The following is an 18555-nucleotide window of genomic DNA, read 5'->3' as shown; positions in this document are numbered from 1 at the left end:
AAGATATAACTTTGAAGAGATGGAGCTAGCTATTCGCTCTTTTCATTATTATTACTCGATAACGCTGACTACTCCACTGTTCTGAATACAGAACTACAAAGCTAGCAAGCTAGCTATTGGAATCCGAACTTTATATTTCTTGCTTATTATTTTAAAGCTAAATTAAAATAATAAATTGATTGAAAGGACATAGAAGACTTACTTGGCTTTTCAATTTCTTTTTTCACTTCTACTGGTTTTTCTTTATCCGTTTTCTTCCCAGGATTACAGACGATCACTTTGATGTTACCTTCCGTTTTCTTCAGAATGGAGGCCGCCTTAGATAAAAACAGGTTTTATTTGAAAAACATTCAGATTAACCTTATATGGTTCATAGGGCAATTTGCAGTAGAAAATAATAAAATGAATAAAAAAAAATTAAAAAAACGTTTCATATTCAAATGGACTAGAAGTAAAGAACAATTTATCTTTCCTAAGATACAGGAAAGAAAATTCCTGAAGGGTAGAAATAAAAGCGTGTTGAACGAATAAATGATTGAATTTATTCAGTCAGCTCTTGCATACAATATTGTGACAAAATAATATACCCCCAACAGAGAGCAGGGCTCGTAATCTTTGAGTGTAACGAACATCACTCTTCAACACAAAAGAAAGTAAGTAAACAAATAAAAGGGAAGAAGTAAGGAAGAGGTGGGGCTATCACATAGAAAGCAAAGAAAAAAACCCTACTTTTCTATGATCCCACATTAAACAATGTGTTAGATTTGTAAGCTCTATATCTGGATGTATTTTCGTAAGTCAACCGTATTATTCTTTATTTCTGGAGGGATAAATTGGTTTTGTAACTTCCTGTATGAGATTTTCCGCCAGTAAAAAGAACTAGAAGCTGAATTCCCCGTGACTGGTTCTTGTATGATAATTTTTAACATGATAAAATTAACAAAACTCATTGGGTATTTTTATCAGTCTAAACTGTCACTGGCAACGGTGCTCGGATTAACCATATCTCTATATGAGTCACTTTTTAAGCAGCTATAGAGATGTATGACAAAAAAATACGAAGAAAAGAATACAAAAAATAATTAAGAAACTAAAAGAAGGATGATTTTCAGCCAGTAGAAAAGAAATAAACACAAAGAAGTGTGTGTGTGTGGGGGGGGGGCTGTACCTTCCACCCCCCACCCCCCCTCTGCCCAGACCTAAAACCACCCGTTTCAGACAATAGTTTTGAATTATAAGATCTTTTACAAGTCAACTCTCGATTTCTCTGTGTTTTTCTATTTTATTTTCTCTATGTCTGTTTTTCCTGAATAGTCATCAAATATATGCAGCGAAGAAACTGTTTGGATTTATTAGAATAGGGAAGAGTAATAGAGAAATTAAAACGAGGTTAAAGAATTGTAGTGTTTTTCTAAAGTTATGGTGTTTTCTAAGGTTTTGTAGAGTTCGATGTTTTTCTAGAGTTGTTGCCAGATTTAGACTTATAGGGAAACCGAAGAAAAAATAATAAATCGGGACAAAAGGAACATGTTCAAACGATAGGTGTAAGCTTTTTCCGAAAACCACAGATAACATATACTTTTATGTCAGGTATCCGTTCTTTCTCTTAGTCGCTTTATATAGAGTATAACTCGTATACAAAAACCACCAAATCTCGAATTTTCACATGTTTAACAATGGACATGCTTTCCACTTTCAATAATTTTTGCTCATTTTTGCCCCACAACACACGAAAAACCAATCGGTACCATAAGAACACTAGAAGAAATTTCTAGCCCCAAAACCGATTGGTACTATGGGAAAAACCGATCGGTTTTCCCTTGGTGCTGGTTGGTTTTTGAGCGTTCCCCATGCGTCTGCACGGGGTATTAGGCTTTTATGGAGTTGACGTTTTGAAATATTGTTTTCGTTGTTGAATTTATTTTAGAAGAATAGGAGGATAAATTTGGGGGCTAATAATGTAAATATCTTCGTCGTTCCCCTGAGAGTAGCAGGCACAAATAGTGGCTTAGTATTGCAAATCTTAGTCGCCATCTAGCCACTGGCTATCCTCCCCAGCGTGTGACCATGAGGAAGGCGGTTTTATGGAATAACTATCGAGATTGGATGAACTGAAGCCAGTGATGGCTTAAAAAATGATACCCGGGGAGTAAAACCCCCACGATATATGAAGCACCGATAATAATATAATAATCTAAGATAAATCTTAGGACTAAGATTAGGACATTGTCATTAGATGCCACTGAAGTTCTGAAGTTTAAGTGCTTTCAAAAAGTAGAAGAATATTAGATATTTTATATGTTGGATGTTTTATCTGTAGATACGGCTTATATTATTCTAGTTAGATGTTCATATGTTTGATGTTTTCTACAGAATTGTCTAAAGATAATGTTATGTACCTGTACTGGTTACTATATGTTGAGAAATAAGAAGCAAGAAAACATGGTTCGATCCCACTGTATGTAGTAGCAACAAAGGAAAAGTAAAGCACAGCCACGTTTTCTGAATAATAGGCTTCCGAATTCAGTGGCGTAGGTATAATTCATGAAGATTGAAGGGAGAAAGGGGAGCCAAAACGTGCTTTTAAAAATCTGGGAAATGCAAGTTAGTTTTTTTTCAATTTTTACAATGATAATATCAAGAAAAGACATTTTCCGATGGAAATGCCCGCCCAAACGACAAATATATTCTTCAAATCCAGGGGGATCTAGGGGGTGCATGTCATACCCTGAACCCCCCCCCCTAATTGATACTACTACCAAAAACCCTGTTTCGGCAATCCACCTGGGGCAAAAAAATCAGGGGGGAAGGAGAATGCTATATAACAATATTTTAAAGGATTTGAAACTTCATGGGAGGGATTAAGTGGTGAAGCTCTTAACAAATTTGAGAGGTGGAAAAATGTGCAGAGGTGAGCTGGCTTCAGGCAGCTTGGGGCTGCGATGTAATTTTAGCAGTTGCAGTGTTTGTTTTCTTTTAGTTATCTGTTTTATTGTTTTGATTTTTTTTTTCAGTTTTTGCTAGTACCACTACTTCTTCTTCTGCCAGTTCGATTATTTGAAGACTATAACGCATAATCTCCATGCAATTTCAGGGCCTAAGGCAGCTAAGATTGAGTTCCAGGTATCATATTACCATGTGGAGATAAATCCCACAGTGTAATCACAGGGCTTGTTATGGCCAATATAAAAAGATTATCTATCTATAAAAATAACTATGAATATACATAAGGAATATGTAAATTTTATAAAAATAAGTTATCTAATTCTATCCCCTTATTGCCGCCGGATACCATAGCTTTCAAACTTGCTCACTGCTCCAAAACATAGCTATAAAATTATTTTTATAATAAGTTTAAATAAAGGATAAGAGCAGCCAAGGGAACGTCACTGACCAAAGTAATAAGATTTATCAAAACATATTTTATCCTAAAATTAATTTTATTCAAATAGATTTTATCCTAGATTTAATCCCTTAAATTTATTTCCTGTTTTGGCGCATTACACCTGGGCTTTGTAATACGGGACCCGAAGTCCAAACTTTAGCAACACGCAGCTGGGCTGGAATTTGATCCCTGCAATGAGGTTATGTAAAAGCATCTCCATAACAATCCAAACAATAAGAAGAAGAAAGAAGACATTAGATCTGATTTCAATAAAAATATCTATCCGTCCATTACCATCGGACGTAATGGCTTTCAAACCTGTTCACTCTTTCAATACGTCTCTATAATTATTGCTATAATATATTCAAATAGAGGATAAGAGCAGCAAAGGGAATGTCATTGACCTCAGTAATAAATTCAAAATCCAGATTCACGATGTTCAGAACGCTGTCAACCTCCCAGAAATTAAAAAAAAAGAGTCATTTTGTTTCAGTACAAAGTGAGGCTGAAATACATTAAAAACAAAGGAATATAGTCATTTAAGGGTGTTACTCTTAGATTGAAGGTATCCTGGACCGTGAAAATGAAATCTGAGTGCTTTGATTGGTTATTTGGGAACTTTCATAGCCACAAATGTGTCTAAAATTAGACAAAATCACATGTTCAATTCTAAAGAACTTCAAGCACAATTATGCAGTTTGCAGTAATTATGCTTTGTGTTTTTGTGTTTTCTTTATTTTAGGGTATAAATTAAAAGGAAAGTTGCACTTTATTACAAATATTAATTAGTTGCAATAGTTAGTTAATGACTAGTTTGCATGCTAGGTTTTAGCAGAGGACAACAGAACTTGTATTTTTTTTTTTTTTTTTTTTTTTTTTTTTTTTTTTTTTTTTTTTTTTTTTTTTTTTTTTTTTTTTTAGTTGCAATTTACTGCAACTATTTATTAGTTGCATTAGTTAGTTAATTATTAGATAATTATACTAGGCTTTGGTAGAGGACAACAGATAAAGGAATGCCTAACAGATAGGAAGAGTAGCTCCATAGGAGACTTAGACCAAGTAGGACCTTGTCCCAGGGGGGTCCATAATAGAAACTGGGGCATCCTCTCCCGGGAGTCATACAAACAGGTGGAGGAGGAAGAAGGCCCTTCAAATGTACACTCAACAGGGCCCACTGCCGTGTTCACACGTCACATGAGTTACAAACCTTCTCCCAGTAATGGGTTAAATTGCATGGTGATGCAGAACACCATCGTGGGAGGATCCTCTATAGGAGGACAACTGCGGCAGGGCGTAAGATCCAGACTTATGGACAACGGCCTCTGTAAAGGGCTGCCTCGATCCTTTCGGGGTACCTGCAAGACTGGGAAACTTGCGGTCAATTTTTCCCACTTGAGGAGTGGCGCCCCATGAGGAAATTATAGCCTAGTAAACAGCACAGCACTCGTACGGGACTCTGATTATTAGATATTTTTCTGGGCTTGGTTTGTTTTGATGGGCGTTTTCGGGCTGAAAAACCTCTTCCTAGCTAATTTATCTACTATGGGTTGCCTCCCCGTAGCAAGCATAACATTTGCGGGCATGAATATATAATGAGTCGGAGGTAATAGCCTTGGGACTGAATGTGCAGGATTTCGACTCTTGTTGATAGAAGAGAATCGCAAAGTGCTGAAAACCATGTTGTGACCAAGATGGGCCCAGGATTGCACAAAGCCTCCAACTTACTGGAGGTCCCAGGGACTTCTTGCTGTCCGGTTCTAAGCCGGCTTAAGCGCTTCGGTGTAGATTTGAGAAGATGTGTTGGTCCCCGTCCTGCACTGGTATTCGGGATCACTGCTTTTCCTGAGGGCAAAATAATTTCAAAGATTTAAAGAACATGAAAATTGGAACTTGGAATGTTACGACGTTAAAAAATGACAATCGCATCGACATTTTGACTGACGAATTCAGACGGTTTGAACTGGATTTATTAGGAGTTTCAGAAACTCATATCCCAGAGGTAGGAAGCATGAAATTAGGTGACATAGAATTTGTTTACTCCGGCAGGAAGGATGGGGTACATAGACAGGGAGTAGGGCTCACAATGAATAAGAAAGCTGCTAAGTCTTGTTTAGGCTGGGATGGTATTAATAATAGAAAACTAATTGCTCATTTTATGACTAAAAAGTTCAGGGTATCAGTTATAGTAGTATACCAACTGATGGAGATACTAGAGACTCAGATGAATTTTATTTACAGTTACAGGAGCAAACAGACAGGGTACCAGGTAGAAATATGGTGGTTTTGCTAGGAGGTTTTACTGTCCAGGTTGGTAGAAATAGGGATAGATGGTATCCAAGCCTAGGTAAATTTGGTGTAGGAAAAGAAAACAGTAATGGCTATAGGCTTTTGCAATTTTGTAGGTATAACAACCTAGTTATAACCAATACGGTGTTTGGTCACAAAATGGCTCATAAGTTGACATGGTATTCACGTGATGGTAAGACAGCAAACCTTATTGATTATGTTATTGTAAACAGAAGACAAGCAGGATCAATACAAGATACTAGGGTGTATAGGACTGCTGTTATTGATGTTAAAAGTAAAGATCACCATCTAGTAGAGTCTAAGGTTAATTTAAAGTTGAAATTTCGGAAGGGTAACTACCTCCCGGAAAGTTATGATGTTGGTAGACTCCAGGATGAAAAATTGAGAAAAAACTTCCAGGAACCGTCGAATGCTAAACTTGAGAGCTTAAAATTTGACAATGTGGAAGATGGATGGAATAATTTCAGAAAAACAATTTGTGAAGTTGCTGATGGTGTCTTAGGGAAGAGTGCTAAGACTGCAACTAGGAATATTAGTGAAAAAGCTTTAGGTTTAATAGAGAGTAGAAAGGGTTTATATAAGAATTATCGGAGTGATAGGTCGTATGAAAACAAAAGGAATGTAAAGAAAGTGGAGAAAGCATTAAAATATGAACTAAGGAGATGTGAAGTGGAGGCCATGGATAAAATTGCTGAGGATCTGGAAGATGCGGCTAGACGGCATAATAGTAAAATGTTTTACTGGCATGTTAAAAAATTGAAAGGGAGTAGCCAATCTGGACTAGTCCCAGTTAAAGATAGAAATGGGGCCACAATTAGTGATAAGGAAAAAGTTAAAGAAAGACAGGTGGAACATTTTGAGAATGTGCTAAAACGAGATACAGTTGCATGAAAAGATATAGATGAAAATGAAAAAGTTTGTGATACCTTGGATGTGAAGAAAGATTTGTTTAGTGAGGAAGAATTAGCGACAGCACTAAAAGGACTAAAAAATAATAAGGCTCCAGGTGCTGATAGTATGATTAATGAGTTTCTTAAATATGGTGGCTCTGAGGTTAGGAATAAGCTACTGAAGATTATGAACATGATTTTTGAAAAAGGGGAAGTACCCAATGATTTTAGGAAAACCTTAATTAAGCCACTGTACAAGAAAGGTGACAAAAGTGAGTGTCGTAATTATCGAGGCATTAGTCTGGTCTCTGTAGGTAGCAAATTACTGAGTAACATGATCCTTTTTAGACTGAGAGATGCTGTAGACAAAGCTTTAAGGGAAGAAACAATGCGGTTTTAGAAAAGGTAGAGGATGTGTCGACCAAGTTTTCACTCTTAGGTTAAAAATTGAGAAGTCCCTTCGTTGTCAAACACCTTTGGTCCTCAGTTTTATCGATTATGAGCAAGCTTTCGATTCTGTTGATAGAAGAGCGTTAACAAAGGTCTTATCGTTATATAGTATACCAGAAAATACATTAAAGTGATACGTGCTATGTACGAGAATAATACTGCTGTGGTTAAGGTAGGAAATGAGGTTAGCAATTGGTTTTGTATTAAATCAGGAGTTAAGCAGGGTTGTGTTCTACCCCCCTTTATATGGATCATTTTGATGGACTTCGTCTTAAGGAGCACAGGAAAGGCAATTGGAGACTATGGAATCAAATGGGGAGGAAAAATGCTCCTGGACTTAGGTTATGCTGCTGATTTAAGCATATTAGATGAAAATGTGAGCAAAACGAATGAATTTTTATAGGTTTTGCGAGTTCAGGGTGCTAAAATAGGCTTGAAAATTAATGTTAAGAAGACTAAGTCACTAAGGCTAGGAATAAGTGAAGATGAACAGGCGACATTAGGTAACGAAAAGATTGATCAGGTTGGGAGCTTCAGTTACCTTGGTAGTATTATTAGTAAAGAAGGTGAGAGCAGTGAAGATGTTAAAAGTAGAGTAGCTAAGGCTCAGGGTGTTTTTTTTTTCACAGTTAAAAAAGTAAAGTCTGCAAACAATGATTAAAATATTGGAAGCTACAGTGATGACAGTGGTCAAATATGGCTGTGAAGCATGGGCGCTCCGAAAAGCAGATGAAAATTTACTAGATGTTTTCCAGAGAAATTGCCTACGGATTGTTCTGGGTACCCGGCTGACTGACCGTATTTCAAACAGTAGGTTGTACGAAAAATGTGGCTCAATCCCACTTTCTAGGGCTGTAATGAAAGAAAAGTTGAGATGGCTAGGCCACGTTTTACGGATGACAGATTACCGAAGATTGTCCTTTTTGGCCAACCGTCTGGGGCTACACGGAAAGCAGGTCGTCCTTGTCTGTGTTGGGAGGATGTCATAAATAAAGATTTAAAGGAAATGGGAACTTCCTGGGAGAGTGTAATGAGGGAGGCTTTGAATAGATTAGTTTAGAAGGAGCGTGCGTAGCTGTGTTGGCCTCAGGCGTCTTGGTGTTGCAGTGAGTTATTAGTAGTAGTAGTAGTAGTTATGAATCATCAACTAGTCCAGACAGATTTTTGCGTCTTTGGATGAATAAGAAAATCGATATACCTTCTTAGGTATATTTTTTTGGTTATCTTTGACCGTCTACGAGTGCTCAGAGCGTCGACGGAGGAAGGAACCTACATATGTTTGAAAAGAGGATCTTTATTTTGGCGTTTCAGTTACATTTTGTGATTAGAAGTTAATAATAAGATTTTCACTGATTGTATTCTGACTATTCATTTTTTTATAGTATAGACCAGATTAGTGAAATTTATAGCAGAATATTTCTTTATGAGCATTAGTCTTCCAAGTTGAGTTGTGTCAACCTTAAGGAACAAGGTACCCAGGAATACAGCTTGTAGAGTAAAAGCGGGTGAGCCAACAGGTTTAATTTAGCCGTTTTGTTACCACAGCGTACGCCTCTCTCCAAATCAGCTTCAATTGTGAACAACTTTTTGGAAGCGTAAACTTCTTTGTTTATATGCCTTTTATATCAGCTGATGTAACGGTTAGCATAAGTTCTCAAATATAGTCAATAACATTAACGTCGGTATATGGTCTTTATTCGATAACATAAGAATACACATACAGTGAAGAGAAGGTAGCAGATAAACATACAACTGAGACGAAGGCAAAAGATGGACTAACTTTAACAGTATACCTTATGCCTGAATTCTCCTGAAGCGGAAGTTGTAGCTATTGGCTATTCACTGGATTGGGAATAAAACGTTCACACGATTAGCTGTGGTCCTACCGGGAGACCACCTAGAGAGGCTCTTGTTGACATATACATGGTCAACTCTGTTAGAAATAAGACATCAGGAAAAGGCTTCTCGAGTTTATATTCCAAATACTTTACAGTAGCTACTCAGCTACACTAGATAGAAACAGTATCAGCTTTGAGTTATTCTAAGCTTGCGTTTTCTCTGGGATGGTTTTTCTAGGCTATGCAAGTAGCCTCCTTTAAAATTCTCTCTAGGTGTACTCTTTTGGTTCGTGGTATACACCACAGTAATACAACTGGCACGCCTAGATATAAAAAAGTCACATAGGGAATACTAAAACGTGTTGAAAAAACTTGGAATGATGACAGGACAAAAAAAAGCCAAAGGACTTACAGTGTCATAATCAGCACCTAATAATTCATCTTGATTGACAGCTAATATCATATCACCTACAACAAGGCCAGCTTGTTCAGCTATTGAGCCTTCTTGAATATCAGATATGAATATTCCATTACCAACTTCAGCATGTTTCCCTTCAATAATCATAATACCTAAACCGGTTTGACCTTTCTTCAACTGAAGCACTCTCAAGTTCTTAAATCGGGCATAACGTTCTTCTGGAGGCTAAAAAACGTTGCAAAAATATATAAGAATTAAAAGAGAAACTTAAGATAGTATCAGAATTAAGATAGTTGATCATATCATAGTGGTTCAGTAGCCAAATCAATTATTCTATAAAATGAACACGAAAATTACAATGTAGGCTACCAATCACAAAGATATAATGTCAAATATCTGATGGGAGAAAGCTTTTATGATTTTCACAGTTTCACATTCAATTTCACGATTATTCTCAATAATTCTTTAAATCCTTATTTGACTTAAAAAGTTAAAAGTCGATCAAGGAGTTTGATATCTAAGTTGGATTAGAACAATTGATTGATTTTATTTTTGTGTGATTTGTTTTCTACTGCCCCCCTCCCAAAAAAATCGTCGTTAAGGAGATTATCTTTATGTATAGTCACCAAGAAACCTAATGAAGCCTTTAATTACATCCATTGTTTACTTTTTTCTGTTCCCCTGTTTCATCAGGAAGGACTTTTGCCAATGCTTATAGAGGAGCCTCCAATGAAAAATTAGGTTTTATTTTCCCTTTTGCGTTACCCAATAAGAATTAGTAGCAACTATTTGCCAAACTTCTATCTGGACTAGTTTTGTTGTGGATTTTTCACCTAAGTTTATTCCAACTAGGTTGACAAGATAAATATAAAAAAAAAGAGTTAGTTCCCCATTTACTCTCCAAAGTTGAAGTTTTCCTTATAGACTTGGTGCTGCCAAGTTTCCTGAGAAATCGCTTTGGTCTTGTAAACTAAAGAGACTCAAATCTTTGGCACTTTAAAATGGCTCTTATTGGAAAACTTAAAGCTAACAGTCATTGACAGCATAGCACCACAAAGTAGAATTAACAATTAAAAATCAAATAGAAGACCAGCACAAATTTATAGGGCAAACTGATAGGAGAAAAACTTAACTTTGTCTCTGAGAAAAAACAAACAACGTCATCTAGCATTACCCAGCAAAATAATTTAGTATATAGGAAATGTTCAGTTTGCTTCAACTATGTTGACAGGATAAATAGAAAAATTTTTCCTTATAGACTTGGTGCTGCCAAGTTTCCTGAGAAATCGCTTTGGTCTTGTAAACTAAAGAGACTCAAATCTTTGGCACTTTAAAATGGATCTTATTGGAAGACTTAAAGCTAACAGTCATTGACAGCATAGCACCACAAAGTAGAATTAACAATTAAAAATCAAATAGAAGACCAGCACAAATTTATAGGGCAAACTGATAGGTGAAAAACTTAACTTTGTCTCTGAGAAAAAACAAACAACGTCATCTAGCATTACCCAGCAAAATAATTTAGTATATAGGAAATGTTCAGTTTGCTTCAACTATGTTGACAGGATAAATAGAAAAATTAGCTATTTCTTTAAATTTACTTTGCATTTAGTTCACGGGAAAAGTCGAAGCTATTAGCACCATTGACAATATAGCAGTACATAAATGAATTAAAAATATTAAATTTGCAATAGCACTAGCAGCAAAGATTATGACAAGCTAATTAAAGAGAAATTTCGAGGCTGTCTGAGAAATAAATAGCCAACGCCATAGTTTTCTACATATTCAATTTTTTCCCAATTGATTTTAAACCTGATTAAACTTATAACACATAATTAAATCTATCAAAGATATTTCAAATAACTTTTCTCCACGTTTGAAGTTTCCTTCATAAACTTGGGCGTTGCAAAGTTCTCTGGGAATTCGCTCTGCTCTTGAACAAATCTAAGCTGGGGGGAATTCGCTCTGCTCTTGAACAAATCTAAGCTGGGGGAAATCGAAAATTTGGCAATTTAACAAGGGTCTCAAAAACAAAAAGCTACTACCGGTATAGACAATATAGCGGTATCAGAGATTATCTATTAGTTTTCACCCGATATCCCACTCCACGTAAAATACATGGGACGAAGCGTTCCTCAATTACAGTGGCTATATAACAAAACTTGCCTACGATGCAAAGTCGCGCATTGGCATTGCATTGGATTCAATTAAATGCTTGAATTGGATAACGCTAACGCTTTGTCCACGCTAGGATTCGATAACGCTTCGCCAATGAAATGTCATTGAATATCGTCTCCCTTTAGGAAGCCAATACTCTGATTGGGTGGCTTTTAAGGTTTGCAAAAATATTGAAGTGATAAATCTGCGCAAGAATCAATGGTTATGGCAGTATCCAGTTGAATTAAAAAAAAGAGAATAACAGAAGCAATAATAATATGGCAAACTGATTTGAGAGAAAATTCAAGTTTGTCTCTGATAAAAGATAGCCAGCGTCATCTAGCTCTACGCAGCAAAATCACTAAATTAAATAAAAACCGAAATAAAGATATTAGTTGTACCTGAATTTTTGGTTGTGCTTTACTTTGGCGAAAGGTAAAAGAGCCTCTTTTGTAAAAAACAAAAGGCACAATGGACATAGTTGTATATATCTTTTTACCCTTTTTAGACTGAATTTTGAAATCAATTTGGTTTAGATTTATTCATTAAGATTATATTCAAATCCAATAAGATTGTTTTGTTTAAACAGCATAAGTTCAGCGTCCTAACCTAAACCTAAATAGTTTATAATCATTAAAAAAAATTTCAACTGATCTTTTATCTAGGCTTATTCTCATAGCTTGAAGTTTCCTTTCTAGACTTGAGCGTTGTCAAGTTTTCTGGAATTTGCTTTGCTTTTGAGGAAAAAGATAAAGGGGGGGGGGGGGAAATCGGGGCATGCAAACCATAAGGGTTGGAGAAATAGAGAGATCTTCAGCTTATACAACTCTACCTTGAGTTGTTACATAAAAAAAGGAGTATTTTTTTTATGTAATTTGTTTGTATCCAGTTCTTTTTAAGGTTTCACTTTGTTTGTCACAAAAATTGTTTGAGATAACATCATTTTCGTATGAACTGACACTTCTGATTGAAAATTAACAAGTGTCATTAACCGACAATGACCATTTATTGACAATGTTACTTTCATCACTAATTTGTTATTGTCATTTAAAAATCAATATTGAGATCCTAGAAGCATGGAAGCTAAATCCAAACTGCTCAGGAGTGTCGAACTCAATCTATTATGAAGCGCTGACCGTTCTTACAAAATGAAAATTTCGAATTAGGTTTAAGTCATGCCTCATAGCTAGATAGAATTAAGGTGCAATAGACATAAGAGCACATTGCTATTTAGTTCCCAAAGTCTTTAGTTTCTCAAATCGAATTTCACATTTCTCCCGATTCCTAGTTTTTTATCTTTGATTTCTTATTTCTACGCTTCCCCTATCAAACCCCCAATTAACTTATGTTCTGCTACATAATACTACGAAATGTCAGAAGACAGATATTTAATGACTGAGCATTGCCGGAGAAACAAAAAGTTTAAATTAGCCAGGGGCACTAGAGGTTTAATCTGAACAAAAACATCTCTTTTATTTCTTGACATGCTTGATTATGAAATTAATTTATTTTAACTTTGGAAAGTGGTTTTAAAAAATCCAACATAAAGATCATTTTTGAATGGATTAAAAATTTACTTGGAAATCGATACTGTCATTGCGAATGAATACGAATTATCTGAATGTCGGAATTTATAAGTGAATCACCGTGCTCATGATTACCAATAATTTAAAGAAGATGGTTCTTTCAGCTTACTATAGCGGACTATTCGGATATTTTGGATATTAATTAGTGAATGGCATTCCTTTCTCCAGTTATTTTTTCCCCTTATGTTCTTCTTCTTTCTCTTTTTGAGTAGTTTGCTTTTTTTGTTTTTTTTTTCCTGTGATAAAGGGAACGCATCGAGTTCCACATCTCTTTCTCCATTTATTAAAAATTGGTAAATTGCTTACTATGTTGTTTGTTCAACAAAAAAAAAAGTTGAATTTCGGCACTAGTTTGCTTCAACAAAATATCTTAGAACTCAGTGATTATAATTCACGAAATCGTATGAGTGAGGGGGAAAATATGTTTTTTATATTCTGTGGGGAGGGGGGGGGGAATTGATTTGTTATTTCAATTTTTCCAATGAAAGCACCAAACAAAGGTATTTTTTTAAAATCTTGGGGCGAGGCAAAATGTAGAACATCCCTCCCCCCTATTGACATGCCTGTTAGAATACAGAATTTAAAAGGATTTCGCAATTACATTGTAATTTGGTTTAAATTACATATTTACTCTGATTTAATTCACATAGCGCCCACATTTATATTTTCTTCAAGACGTTACCCTCCAAAGTGGTGGACTCTGTAAGCTATAAATAAAAAAAGTTTTTCTTAACTGAAAGTAAGGAGCAACATTAAAATTTAAAACGAACAGAAATTATTCCGTATATGAAAGGGGCTGTCCCCTCCTCAACACCCCGGTCTTTACCCTAAAGTTTTTATTATTTCAAAAAGCAGAGTTGTGAGAAAGAGTCAAACTTTAGCGTAAAGAGCGGGACGTTGAGGGGACAGCCCCTTTCATATACGGAGTAATTTCTGTTCGTTTTGTTTTAATGTCACTCCTTACTTTCAGTTAAAAAAAGTTGTTTTACTTATTTAATTTCTGCACGTTTTTGAATTAATGCAGGGTTTGATTTTGGCTCACCGTACATGAATAATTAAAACGACATTTGCATATTAATTTTACTTTTTTGGGCTAGATAATCAAAATAATATTTGTATATTAATTTTACTTTTTTTGGTAAATGGCTTACTCAAAATTTTGACCGGATGATATTTTAGAAAAAAGGGACGGGGAAGGGGTCCTAGTTGTCCTCCAGCTTTTTTGGTAACTTATAAAGGCCACTAAAACTTTTTTATTTATGAATATTTTTAATAATAATAAAAATGCGTAACTTACGTAACGAACTTCTATTTTCGTATATTTTGATTACGTATATGAGGGGGGTTCGCCCCTCGTCAATACCTCGCTCTTTGCGCTAAAGTTAGAATTTTGTTCTAATTCTTTAAGAATGACCCCTGAATTACAAAGGCCGTTCAATTACAATAAATAGCTCTTTTGAAATTACCAAAAATATTTTAGCGTAAAGAGCGAGGTATTGAGGAGGGGACAAACACTTCGTACACGCAACAATTTCTGTTTGAATGTTACTCCTTACTTTCAGTTGAAAAAAACTTGTTTTTTTATTTAATTTCTCATTGTTTTTTAAATAATACTGGAAAATCCAGCGTGAAGGGGGAAATTCCCCCTTCATGGAAATTATTTTCCCCAAGAAAAATTCCTCCCATGTAACTCCCTACCCCGACCCCACCCATAAGAAAAAATCCCCCCTGAAAACGTCTGTATATTTCCCAATAACCAATACTATATGTAAACAATAGGCAAAGTTCATAATTTGCAGTCCTTCCCCCGGGGACTTTGGGGGATTAAGTCGCCCTGAAAGATATAGTTATAAGATTTCTCGATTATGCTGAACAAAATGGCTATTTAGAAATTTTTATCCGGTGACTTTGGGAAAAATGAGCGTGGGAGGAGGCCTAATTGTCCTCCAACTTTTTTGGTTACTTAAAAAGGTCACTAGAACTTTTAATTTTATTTACAAATATTTTCACTAGTAATAAACATACGTAACTCACGAATTAATTTACGTAACGAACTCCTATATTCGTATGTTTTTATTACGTAAATGAGGGGGTTCACCCTCTGGTCAATGCCTCGCTCTTTACGCTAAAGTTCAGATTGTGTTCTAATTCTTTAAGAATGGCCTCTGAATCACAAAGAGCGTTTCAAACAGTTCGTGGTAACGAACTGTAGTAAGGAGCGACCCGGCTCAATAGTAACCAACACTCTAAAAAATGGAATTTTGGTACCAATAGCTACATCAAAAGAGTCGCATTTTAATGCTGATTTTAAATATATAAGTTTCATCAAGTTTAGTTTTACCCATCAAATGTTACGAGCCTGAGAAAATTTGCGTTATTTTAGAAAATAGGGGGAAACACCCCCTAAAAGTCATTGAATCTTAACAAAAATTACACCATCAGATTCAGCGTATCAGAAAACCCTGCTGTAGAAGTTTCAAGCTCCTATCTACAAAAATGTGGAATTTCATATTTTTTGCCAGAAGGCAGATCACGGATGCGTGTTTATTTGTTTTTTTTTTTTCTTTTCCCCAGGGATCATCGTATCGACCCAGTTGTCCTAGAATGTTGCGAGAGGGCTCATTCTAACGGAAATGAAAAGTTCTAATGCCCTTTTTAAGTGACCAAAAAAATTGGAGGGCACCTAGGCCCCCTCCCACGCTAATTATTTTCCCAAAGTCAACGGATCAAAATTCTGAGATAGCCATTTTATTCAGAATAGTCGAAAAACCTTGTAACTATGTCTTTGGGGACGACTTACTCCCCCAGAGTCCCCGTGGGAGGGGTTACAAGTTCAAAACTTTGACCAGTGCTTGCATATAGTAATGGTTATTGGGAAGTGTACAGGCGTTTTCAGGAGGATTTTTTGGTTGGAGGCAGGGGTTGAGAAGAGGGGGATATTCTGGGGGAACTTTGCATCGAGGAATTTGTCATGGGGGAAGAAAATTTCCATGAAGGGAGCGCAGGATTTACTAGCATTACTTAAAAAAAACAATGAAAAATTAAATATGAAAAAGTTTTTTTTTCAGCTGGAAGTAAGCAGCAGTATTAAAACTTAAAACGAACAGAAATTATTACCTATATGAGGGGCTCACCTCCTCCTAATACATCGCTCTTTACGCTAAAGTATTTTTAGTAATTTCAACTATTTATTCTGCGGCTTTTGTGATTCAGGGGTCATTCTTAATGAATTGGGACAAAATTTAAGCTTTAGTGTAAAGGGCGAGGTACTGACGAGGGGGCAAACCCCCTCATATATGTAATAAAAACATGAGAATACAAAAGTTCTTTACGTAAGCTAATTTATAAGTTACGTATATCTTTTACTTATAAAAAGATTCGTAAAAAATTAAAAGTTCTAGTTGCCTTTTTAATTAACCGTAAATCGGAGGGCAACTAGGCTTCCTCCCCCGCTCTTTTTTTCTCAAAATCATTCGATCAAAATTATGAGAAAGCCATTTAGCCAAAAAAAAAATAAATATACAAATTTCGTTTTAATTATTCCTCTGCGGAGAGCCAAAATCAAAACGTGCATTGATTCAAAAACGTTCAGATATTAAATAAAAAAAACAAGTTTTTTAAATGAAAGTAAGGAGCAACATTAAAACTTAAAACTAACAGAAATTACTCCGTATATGAAAGGGACTTTTCCTTCTCAACGCCCCGCTCTTTACGCTAAAGTTTTTTACTGTTTTAAAATGTAGAGTTAAGAGAAAGAGTCAAACTTTAGCGTAAAGAGCGGGGCGTTGAGAAGGAAAAGCCCCTTTCATATACGGAGTAATTTCTGTTCGTTTTAAGTTTTAATGTCGCTCCTTACTTTCATTTAAAAAACTTGTTTTTTTTTATTTAATAATCAATAAGAGCAACTCCTCTGAAGGTGCAGTTGTCTTTAAGAATCAACAGATTGCTAATGTTCAAATTAGTAGGGACGAACAACGTTTTCGAGTATGAATAATTAATTTTAACAAGGCAACACTAACAAAAAAGTTATACTGTCCTAAAAACTTAATAATTTTGATTCAAACAAAAGAAAAGTCATGCTTTTGGGTATGAATGGGCTGAAGATGGAGCCATGAAGCAAAAAATCTTTTATTTTGACATCCTTGGTACTTTAACCCTACCCTTTTTATAATCAATCTCATTTTATTCCTGTCTTGAATATCCCATCTCATTAAGATAATCAAAAATTAACGTTGTGTTTAAGAAGTCTCTCCACTATATGTTAAAGAAAGTTTATATCTCTTTTATCCTCATGTAAGTCATTCAAGATACATTGAGTATTTCCCGAGAACGAACTGACTTTAAGCCACTTGACAACCGACAAAAGGATATTCCCAAGTGGAACAGGAACGACATTACTTCTATTCCCAAGAGTAATGGACTGGTAAGAGGGCTCTTGGCATCTTAAACCATGGCTTAAATATAATCCGAAAGTGAATGAAAAGTCACTAATACTTAATTAACAAATTATGAATCAACTAGCAGCAAAGCCAATCGGTTGACATAAAAAAGTAAAAGAAGAGTAAATGAGTAAATGAGTAAATAAGTAAATAAATAAATAAGTAATAAATAAGTAAAATAAATAAATAAGTAAATGAGCTAAGAGCTCATATGGCACTTGTGACGAGGTCGGAAGAGCCAAGAGCCAAGAGCTCATATGTTATGAGCTCTAGCAAAATTGTAAGAATCAACAGATTGCTTTAAAGGGAAAATCAGAGGCTTAATACCAGGCTTAAAATCAGAGGCTTAAATTCAAGCTTTATGTATATATGTACGTGTGTGTGTGTGCGTATGGGGGGGGGGGGGTATCCAGACTAATCTAAAAAGCATATTTATTTTGGGAGGACTCAAATAGGGCGATGATGGTTCCATCCTAATATGGAACTTGCTACTTAATCACTGGTTTTGGCGTTGTACGACTTTTCACCTGAAGAAGCTAAATAAAGACGTGGCTTTCTCTAAGAGAGTTTGCACACAATAAGGGTGCAAACTCTCGAAAGTGCGGGGGAGGGGAGGATTTTTTGTCAACTAATTTTAATGAAGACACAAAATCTATTTTTCAAAATCTAAAGGGTGGGCTTTTTTTTCGATTGAAATACCCAAAAAGCTATTTTTTAAAATCTAAGGGAAGCAAAAAAAAAAAAAAACATCAATGTGGCAACCCCCCTCTTATTAGTGCCCCTGTTACCTTTTTTTTTAACTTGTACTCTATGTAAGTGATTCAAGCAGCATGGATTATTCTCCTGAAAAGGAACCGATTTTCAGCCACTTGACTACAAACAAAGGGAATTCTCAAAGGGGAAAGAAGTAGCATTACTTCCATCCCTTGAGTAATAGATCGAAAAAAGAATCTTGGCAAGTAGACTCATGCCCCAAATTAAACACTGGGGCGAAATTAATGGGATTAATAGATTAAGGCGCAGAAACAAATTGTTTAAAGTGCCAAAGACATGAAAATAAAACCATTTTACCCCAGAAGCCATCC

The 18555-nt window shown here is 35.6% G+C and overlaps 1 protein-coding gene across 4 annotated transcripts in view; it reads right to left on the bottom strand.

The window, feature by feature from the left end:
* LOC136026265 (multiple PDZ domain protein-like) overlaps positions 1-18555 on the bottom strand; it is a 448978-nt gene that overhangs the window by 53531 nt on the left and 376892 nt on the right. For all 4 annotated transcript variants that reach the window (XM_065702652.1, XM_065702654.1, XM_065702653.1 and 1 more), the window contains 2 exons: positions 9283-9513; positions 203-317 (listed from right to left, as the gene is read on the bottom strand). In XM_065702652.1, coding sequence (XP_065558724.1) covers positions 203-317; positions 9283-9513 — 346 coding nt within the window. The remainder of the gene's footprint in view (positions 1-202; positions 318-9282; positions 9514-18555) is intronic.

The sequence above is a fragment of the Artemia franciscana genome, chromosome 4, assembly GCF_032884065.1.
Source record: "Artemia franciscana chromosome 4, ASM3288406v1, whole genome shotgun sequence".
NCBI classification, from domain to species: domain Eukaryota; kingdom Metazoa; phylum Arthropoda; class Branchiopoda; order Anostraca; family Artemiidae; genus Artemia; species Artemia franciscana.
The sequence above is the reverse complement of the archived record's forward strand: the minus strand, read 5'-3'. Positions and strand labels throughout refer to the sequence as shown.